This window comes from Aricia agestis, chromosome 14 (assembly GCF_905147365.1).
Source record: "Aricia agestis chromosome 14, ilAriAges1.1, whole genome shotgun sequence".
Lineage (NCBI taxonomy): Eukaryota > Metazoa > Arthropoda > Insecta > Lepidoptera > Lycaenidae > Aricia > Aricia agestis.
In genome coordinates, this window is record NC_056419.1 from 486,627 (window position 1) to 496,416 (window position 9,790).

Genomic DNA, 9,790 nt, shown 5'->3' on the forward strand with positions numbered 1-9,790 from the left:
TCGACCCACCTGAACACTCACTATAATAAATTATTGGAACGAAGTTCCTTATAGCACGTTGCGAAAGGGGGCTAGACGGAAAAAATTAAGACCAAAAAATCGGCACGACACTTTTTGCCAGAACATAAGACATAGAAGATAGATACCGCATGTGTGTGTACTTCTATGACATGCGGTATTTATCTTGATCTATGTCAGCTTTTGCTATAGTTGTAAGCTTGTGCTTTGTAAGCTCTCTGTCTCTCTCTCTGCTTTTTTTGGAGTGTATACAGGTTTTTTATACATAAGTCATAACAAATGTCTTCGTTCCATCCGGGTGTCCCTTGACACCTCTCAAGTTTTTTATTTTATTACTATTCATCAACTTTTACATCATATAATCGCATCGTGAAACTGGGTGTCGAGGTGTCGAATATTGCAACACGCTTATCGCGGTAGATACGGCGGCGCTCGCGCATCTGCCGGCGCCGGCGGCTGTCAGTGTCGCGCTTGACATGACGCGGACAGGTGCGATCGCGGCCGGTGACGTCACACTCACCGATGCTCCCAGTGCCAGTGGAGAAGCAAACGGCAGCGGTAGTGGTGCGCTCAACAATGGATACAGTGATTCTGGCACATACCGCCGAAAGGTGGAAGACGCTACGGATAGCAACACACACGATAGAAAAGTTAAGATAGACGATTTAGTTAATGTAGCAGATTTACAAGAAGACAACGACGATGAGGGAAATTCGAGGAAGCTCGATGAAGTGTTGGATCCTGGGGAGGCGCTCGAGCGGGCGATGGATCAGCTCGGCCCGTTTGGGTTCTACCAGCGCTACACCCTCATTCTGCTCTGCATCCCCAACATCTTCTCTGCGATGTACTCTCTCAACTACATTTTCGTCGCGGATCAAATTCCCTTCAGGTATGTTTATCAAGGTCACATGTGCAATAAAACTTTTTGTTTTGTTCAGTTCTACTTAAATAATGTTGGTTATAATGTTGGTTGTATTTTGACGTCAACCGTGTAAACTACACAATATATCGTTTCTGTGCAAAGCCGGTAAAATTTAACAACCGTTAATTCAAGAAAGCGAACTAATTGTGTTCGGAACAATACAGAAGCATGTTTCCACGCTTTAGTCGGTCACATTAGTTATAGTAACAGAGGAGCATTCAAAATAACGATGAATTTATCTTCATGAGAAAAAATTAATTGTGGATTCAACGTTGCTTATCTCCGCGATAAGCCCATGAAATGAAAATATTTATTCGGGGCTTATTTTCAATAAAGTATCTATATTGAAAATAAGCCCCGAATTGTTTCATTTTCAAAAATTTGATAGTACATTATATTTCCAAGAATTCGATCTGAGCAAAAACACGATATCTTAAAATTTTCGATAGAAAAAATCACAAAGATGCATTTAATTTTCACGAATTTTTCATTTATTGCCATAACCTGCATTGAACTAAATTAATATTTATTTTTATTATAATAAATATATTTATATTTATTTTTATTAATATTTATTAACATTGAGTAAAATTCTATCATTGAGAAACCGACCTAGCGGATTTTAAAAATTTTGTACATTTATCGAGTTATTGAGAAAAAACTAATTTGGCGATGAATCCGCGTCGTCATTTTCACCTGGCATATGAAAGACGGGCGTGAGTGTGAAGAGAGAAGGACGATGTTTGATTTTTTGGGTTAGTCACCCTCTTAACACTTTTAGAACGTCTACATGAGGCCTACCACCGGTTCGGATTTTCTCGACAGTGGAAATTCATCAATTGGCACTGAGTCGTAATTATTAACATAACTATAGCTGCGCTGCTCTTACGCTGTTTTACTGATATCTACAGAGAACAGTCCGCTGTATTTAACCTTAAGAGGATACACCAAGGGCTAGAGAATTAAAAAAAAAACTTGTAATATCTATTGCTGTCTCCCTTACCTCAAACCTCCCCCTGCAGAGTGCGATAGAGACAACTGCAGAAAATCAACTATTCGTTATCTTCTGCTGCTTTCTTCTCTAAAACTTAACCGATTTAAATACTTTTTTCATTTAAAAATTAAAGCAAGGCTTGAGCTGTGTTCCTATGTTTTTTTTTTTGTATAATCTAGCCAAAGTTTTCTGGATATTTGAACACAACGGAAATTCTGACCATTTTTTTTGGAATTTTGAGCGTTCATAACTTTTATAATAATTAAATTATGAAAAAAACAGAAAACATACTAATATTGGACATAGATTTTCGGGAAAAAAATATAGTTCTACCGGCATTATCCAGGGAGGAAACAGAGGAAAACGTTTGTATGGAAAACGGCTCTAGAGTCTAGTGTATCCTCTTAATTTCGTAAATCGTTTATATTTCATTTATTTCCAAACCTATCACATGATATTTTTAAAGACATAGAGTCATATTTAATAGGCAGCATGTATTACATTTATATTATACATATTATACACTATATAAAGTGTTTTATTAGTCAAATCAAATAAAATAATTTTAAGAATGCTGCATTAAAGCATTCTGAAAATCTTTGAGGAAAAGCAAATTGTTTATTTTGTACAGTATTATTATTCTCTGCAGGATTTGGCTTTACGTTTGATATCTGAGGTAATGCTGTGACAAGCGAATATTAATTACTTTTATCAGGCAAATCAGATAATTTATTATCTCCATGACTCGTGAAAACTGAAGCTTAGACTGAGACATTACGTACCTACCGAGATTTACAATGTATTTCATGTTAGTTAAACAGACTAATTTCGAATTCCAAGACAAATCTCTATTTTTGTTTTATTTATCTGCATTTATATTAGATTTTCCTTCTGCAAAAAGTTTTATTCAGTTTTTTTTAACGTTTATTTAACGAATATAATGACATTTTATCTGATTTTCGTAATGGTTGTATTGTTTACATTCCTACTAGATTTAGTTGATATAGGTTTGTACGAACGACGATCACTCTTCTTATCTGAATTATGTATGCTATCAAACTATATTTATCATTACAAAATTTACCATTCACAAAGACTTATCAATGTATCAAATAATCTTCAGCTCCTCGAAATATTAAAGTCAAAATATTTTTGATTTAATATCTCGATTAAGTCACATAAGCAAAATAAAAATTGAATTAGAATTTTCTTAAAATCAACTCTTTTCTGCGACGTCTACTTACGTACACACTCCTAAGGGTTGATTCAGACTACAGCGCGACGTTCATTTCTAAATTTGTATGGATTTGACAGATTTCAATTGCGTCAGACGTCTTGCGAATCTGTCAAATCCATACTTTAGAAATGCATCTACGCGTCGCGTTGCGGTCTGAATTTACCCTAACGCATTAAAATTCAATTTTTAATAGGCTGCTGTAACTTGAGATATTAAGTACTACTCATAAAAGCATTAGATAATCGTAACACATCAATTTTGTAGCGTATTCCATCTTAAACTGCCGGTGACGCGCCTGCAGCTCTATTGTGTTGCGAGTGTCCATGGGTAGTAGTTGCTTTCCATCAGGTGACCCGTTTGCCCGTTTGCCACCTTATTTTAAAAAAATTGAGAGGTGTCAAGGGACACCCGGATGGAACGAAGTTATTTCTTATGTACAAAAAACCTGTTTACACTAAAAAAAATCATTACTGTACCACACTCTTTAATGTGTGAGAGAGAGAAAGATACACGTGATACACACTTTCGTGTGTGACGTGACATGATAAGGAACTTCGTTTCAAATAAACTTCACCAGAAAACTAACAAACCATTGAACCAGATGTTTGGTGCCCGAGTGCGAGGGTCCCGGCGGCGCGGGGTGGGACAACGCCACAGTGCTGTCGCTGCTAGGGGACGAGCAGTGCCGCCGCCCTGCGCCCCTCCCGCTCGCCTCCTGCAACGTCACCCACTACCACCCCACCGACACCGTCCCCTGCGACGCCTTCGTCTACCAGAACCATGAGACTATCTATGCTGAGGTATGTGTAAAACCTAAAGAAAACTCTAAAGATCAATTCAAACCGCAATGTGACGCGTAGTTTCATTTCTAAATTGACTTTGCAAGACTTCTCACGAGGTTGAAATCTGTCAAATCCTTACAAATTTAGAACTGCATCTACGCGTAACGTTGCGGTCTGAATTGGCCCTTATTCGTAGTAATAAAGTGAATCGAGGACGTTTTGTTATGCTAGTGACATAATTTTCAAAGAATGAGGTTGAGTAAATTTGATGTGTTTTGTGTAACTAACTATTGATGTGCAGTTCAACCTGGCGTGTAACGAGTGGCAGCGTACGCTGGTGGGCACGGTGCGCAACGCGGCACTACCTGTCTCATTGCTGCTCACCGGTTTCGTGAGCGACAAGTGAGTAACTGTTTTTTTCGTTTGGTCCTTTTCTTTGTCTTGTCCTTTCCTAAATCTTATTACAAAACCTCCCCAGACTCACCACGAATATTTCAAGACTGTTCGTTAACCTAATCGGTTCTTTCTCGAGTTTTAACGAGAGTAGCATAATTAAAAAAATATTTTTAGCCGATTTTAGTACTACCAGCGCCCTGGGCGAGATGTCTTTGGCACTCAGGGTGCTGACAGTGCTGAAAAAATTGGCCCCCCTTTTGTATTCCTTCAGCAACCCCTTTTATCCGGCGCCCAAGGCGGTCGCCCCCCCACTAACGCCGCTACTGGTTCCACAGGTGGGGTCGTCGCACAGCATTCTGCGTGTTCGTGGCGTGCGCGGGCTGCCTGGGCGTGGTGAAGTCGTTCGCGCCGAGTTACCCACTCTACCTCGCCATGGAGTTCCTCGAGGCCGCGCTCGGCTACGGCTTCAACAGCGCCGCATATGTCATGGGTAAGCTCTAACAATCATCTAAGGAGTGTCGGTTTTAGCTCTACCGGCTCCCTGGGCGATATTTCGGCGCCCTAAGCATGGTCACCATGGAAGCAATTTCTTTTTTCGAAAGAATAGACAAAGTGACGGATTAACAAAGGAAATCCGCCACTTTATTACTAAAATCTCTCACTATATCGATTCTTTTCCGTTTCCAATGCTGTTATGCTAAGCATGCAGGTTGCTGGTAGTGCTTTTTGGAGCGCCCTTTTTGTTTGCCTTCGGTGCCCCTTTTTATCCGGTGCCCTGGGCGGTCGTCTAGCATCGACTCCCCCTAACGCTGCTACTGCATCTGAGTTAACATAGTGCTGCATATTTATCTTTGTTCCATTCCATAAACTAAAATTAATCTTCCGTGATCTAAGCTAGTTTTGATACGCGAGCTACCACATAATCGAAAGTGGTAAGTTATTATGTTCGCGTACTGCGATACTGTTAGATTGTAAAACAGAGGAACTTATGGTTTTTTATGGAGACTTTATTATCTTCAATAACAATTACGTATGTTATATAAAAATAAATAAATAAAATGTGTGTTTCAGCGGTGGAGCTAGCGCGGCCGTCGTTGCGCGCGGCGTTCGCGTGCGCGACGGGCGTGACGTACGGGCTGGGCGGGGTCGTGTTCGCGGCGCTCGCGGCGAACGTGCGCTACTGGCGTGAGCTGCTGCGGACGATACACGCGCCCGCGGTACTGCTCACCCTGTACTGGCTGCTGCTCGACGACAGCGCGCGCTGGCTGCATGCCTCCGGCCGCCGGGACCGCGCCCAGGCGGTCGTGAGGAAGGCGGCGCAGTGGAATAAGGTACTATCAGAGAAGTCGATTCCTAGGCTGTAGGCAGATGGGGGACCTACGTAGTTTGGTCGCGGGGTTAAATCAGACCGCATAGCTGCATTTCATTTGTATGGATTTGACAGATTTGCAAGACGTCTCACGCAATTGAAATCTGTCAAATCCATACTTTAGAAATGTATAGCTACGCCACAATAGACATAACTACGCTACGCGTCGCGTTGCAATCTGATTCAACCCTAAACTTTTTTCGCAACTACATAATATTATGTCTTTTTCCGACTTTTAAAGTATCTCCTTACCACAAATCTCCTTACCCATCTAAAACAGTTCAGTCGTTTAAGCGTGAAAAGATAGGTCTGCGGACAGCCAGAGATAAAGATGATTTTTTGCTTTAAATTAGTCAGAGGTACACAACTCCGGGGCCTCTTCTGTTTGTCAGGTCCTACTGGACGAGAAGCTCCTGCAGTCCATAGCGGGCGAGGCGCGGGGTGACAGGGGGGAAGGGGCCAGCAGTACAGCAAGGGGCGAGCCCAACCCGTGGCTGGCGGTGCTGCGGTCGCGCGCGCTGCTGCTGCGGCTGGCGGTGTGCAGCTGGTGCTGGGTCGCCGCCGCCTTCGTCTACTACGGCCTCACCATCAACTCCGTGGCGCTCGCCGGCGACAAATACATCAACTTCGCGCTCAACATGCTGATGGAGGTCGGTATAAACTGTTAGCGCCGTCCGGACTTGCCGAAAATGTTGAATTAGGGTTAAGTCAGACCGGAACGCGAAGCGTAGATGCATTTCTGAGAGATTTGCAAGACGTCTCACACAATTGAAATGCAGTACAAATTTAGAAATCCTAAGGGTCAGTTCAGACCGCAACGGGACGAGGCGAGGCGACGCGCGGTGGGGCATAAATTTGTATGGATTTGACAGATTTCAATTGCGTGAGACGTCTTGCGAGTTGCGAATCTGTCAAATCTATAATATTTTAGAAACGCATCTACGCGTCGCGTCGCGGTCTGAATCAAACCTAGCACTGCGATTGAAAATAGTGACAAGTCTTTATGGTGTTGGCCTAATTAGCCCCCTATAGTAAAATTTTAAGCCCCAATTTCACCAACGTCTGTTAGTGTTACAGCTTGTTAAAATGTCATGTCTTCTCTTTCATTGATAAGAAAAACGAAAGATGCAACATGATATAAATTCTAGCGTTAACTTTAACAGTCGTTGGTGAAATTGGGGCTTAGTATAAGCCTTCATGAACAACTGCAGGTGGTGGCGTCGCTACTGATCGTGATGTCGCTAGAGCGGTTCGGCCGCAAGCGCAGCATCTTCTCCGCCTACCTGGTGTGCGGTTTCGCCTGCGTCACGCCGTACTTCGTCTGTATGTATCTTAAGTAATTTTCGGATTATGTCAATTGAATGTTAGCTCATAGCTGTGATGTGATCTGTCGGCTGGGTTTGACGTAACTTGACTAAATTATGTAGGTCCGCCATCTTCATAGGAATCAATTTCTCTGAATATAAAGGTGCGTCCACATATTTTGTATCATTTGCGCGATTTGATCTCCGTCGCGATCATCGCGCCGTATCAAGTATGCGTATCATAGTGTGGACGCCTATTAGATCATTCTGCCGATCATGTGTGTATTTGATACGACACGTATCAGATACGCGGTTAATAGCGATCGGGGCGTATCATGATACGCGTATCATTTTCATACGCTTCGATGATACGCGACGGAGATCTGATCGCGCAAATGATACAAATGTGGACGCACCTTAATATTTTGTAATCTGAAACTTGGAAGTTAACGTAGCGATATAAAGTAATGCATTATACATACTGTGAATTGTTGTTTTTACCAGTCAAGTAAATGGTATCGAATAATAATTGTTACAGTCAAGTGATTAATGTTTGTAGACGTAATGAAGTCAATCAGTAGGTACTATTCGATTTCGATCGGTCGTGCGGTGTTCTTAATTTCTTACCTTACTTACTTATAATTTTATCGTTATTAAAAAGATCCCATATTTTTTTATTCTATCGGCACAGCAATTGAAATTATGTTAAACCACAAAATTTCAAAGTCATGTTGTGTGGTCGGCTTTCCTAGCGCTTTTCTGTACCCAAATTATAATGTAGGTAGTAATAAACTATATTAATATCATGTTGATCCAGCCCACGGCAACACGGTGACGGGTCTGTACTTCGTGGGCAAGCTGGCGATCTCGTTCGCGTACAACTCGCTGTACGTGTTCGTGGCCGAGCTGTTCCCCACCGCCGTGCGCTCGTCCGCGCTCGCCGCGTGCTCGCTCGTCGGCCGCGCCGGCTCCGCGCTCGCGCCGCAGACGCCGCTGCTCGCGCCCACCACGCAGGTGAGTGGAGCTGTTACCCACCGCCGTCCGCGCTCGCCACGTGCTCGCTCGTCGGCCGCGCCGGCTCTGCGCTCGCGCCGCAGACGCCGCTGCTCGCACCCACCACGCAGGTGAGTCGAGCTGTTACCCACCGCCGTCCGCCGTCCGCGCTCGCCGCGTGCTCGCTCGTCGGCCGCGCCGGCTCCGCGCTCGCGCCGCAGATGCCGCTGCTCGCGCCCACCACGCAGGTGAGTCGCCCGTTCTTTAATTGAAAAAAAAAAACGTATATTGTATTCATAAAAAATATATTATTTAGTTCTAGTTGAAGTCGCTTTAATTGAGTACTTATGTAATATTTGCTTGCTAATAAAACGGCAAAACGTAAACAGTACTACATGTACTCTGTTACAACACTTTTAATTTCATGTTAAATGCAAACAAAGCAATTGAAATTAAATTAATTGAGTTGGTACAAACTGCAACGTTATAAAAACTGTCCGATTTAAGAGTAGCTGACTCCAATATCTCTTAAACATTCATTTTGCGGAATATTTTTGCTTTGTGATTTGCAGGCTCTGCTGTACGGCGGCGCGGCGCTGTCGGCGGCGCTGCTGGTACTGCTGGCGCCGGAGACACGTCGCGCGCCGCTGCCGCCCGGCGCCGCCGCCGCCGAGCGCCTGCGCGCGCCGCCGCGGACGCCCGCGCACTCGCGAGTGCACTCGCCCGTCCACTCGCCGCGAGTGACGCCCCTCGCCACGCCCGCCGACACGCTCGGCCGCACGCACGACAGACAACATCACAACCTCAATACGCGGTTCTGACGCACCAGCCCCAGAAGATGAGAAAAGGAAACGCAAAATGAAATACAAAATAGTATCAAAGGTGCTACAACTAAGGACTTCACTAAGGAGCAACAGAAAAAGGACGCAGTAGCTCGTACTCATAGAGCAAGGAGAGAACTATCGATTACAATATTGGATAATATTATAATGATTATTAAGACGATGTCAAACGTGGCTAAACTAGTCAAAATTTTAGTAGGCACAACGGCGTGCAAATTGTGTTGGTAAGTACTTAACTTGTGCTGTGATTTTTTAATTTCAAACAAATATTACTTTATGTACTTAGTCATACCAAAATGTACTTAATGTATTGAATGCAGAATATATTATTGTTGATATTATTTTTATAAAAATATGCGCAATAAAAACAAGATACATAAGTAAGGCATTTTCATTATTTTATTACCAGGAAAAAATTACATTACGGAAGTAAATTACATTACGAATCAGTGCCGATATCTAATAATAATAATATTAATAATATAAAATATATTGTTGTATAATATTATACTCTTACAATATAATACTTACCTAATATTATTATTTCGAAATAGATATAAATAAAAATATAAATATTTTGTGTGTACCTTATTATTTCAATAAAAAAACTAGATACTTGTATTAGGATCTATTTTATATTTAGTTCACATATTTCTTTTATTTAAAATGTAAAGCTTATATCCCTGTATGTTGTCCAAAATACCATTCACCAAGAATATTATTATAAAACCTGAATTATAAGATGAATATACAAACTAGGTACTCGTTAAATGTATGCTAGGATTAGAAAGTTGATAAGAAACAACTTAATCATAGCAAAATAATGAACCCTTTAGAACAAACAACCTTTCCCAAAGTGGACGATAACGCCCCCTTGTGGGCGCTGAAGTGGGGCAGTATGAGACCCAGAAAAAAATTGGGGCGTTGTGTAGA

General features: G+C 42.3%; 1 protein-coding gene across 1 annotated transcript; it reads left to right on the plus strand.

Annotated features, from left to right (window-relative positions):
- Positions 1-460: 460 nt before the first annotated feature.
- On the plus strand, positions 461-8,836 carry LOC121733906 (organic cation transporter protein-like). Its single transcript, XM_042124307.1, has 9 exons — positions 461-907; positions 3,773-3,971; positions 4,255-4,355; positions 4,685-4,839; positions 5,421-5,680; positions 6,111-6,368; positions 6,930-7,041; positions 7,840-8,036; positions 8,588-8,836. The coding sequence occupies exons 1-9, from the start codon at positions 495-497 to the stop codon at positions 8,834-8,836; spliced, it is 1,944 nt and encodes a 647-aa protein (XP_041980241.1). The 5' UTR covers positions 461-494.
- The last annotated feature ends 954 nt before the right edge of the window (positions 8,837-9,790 follow it).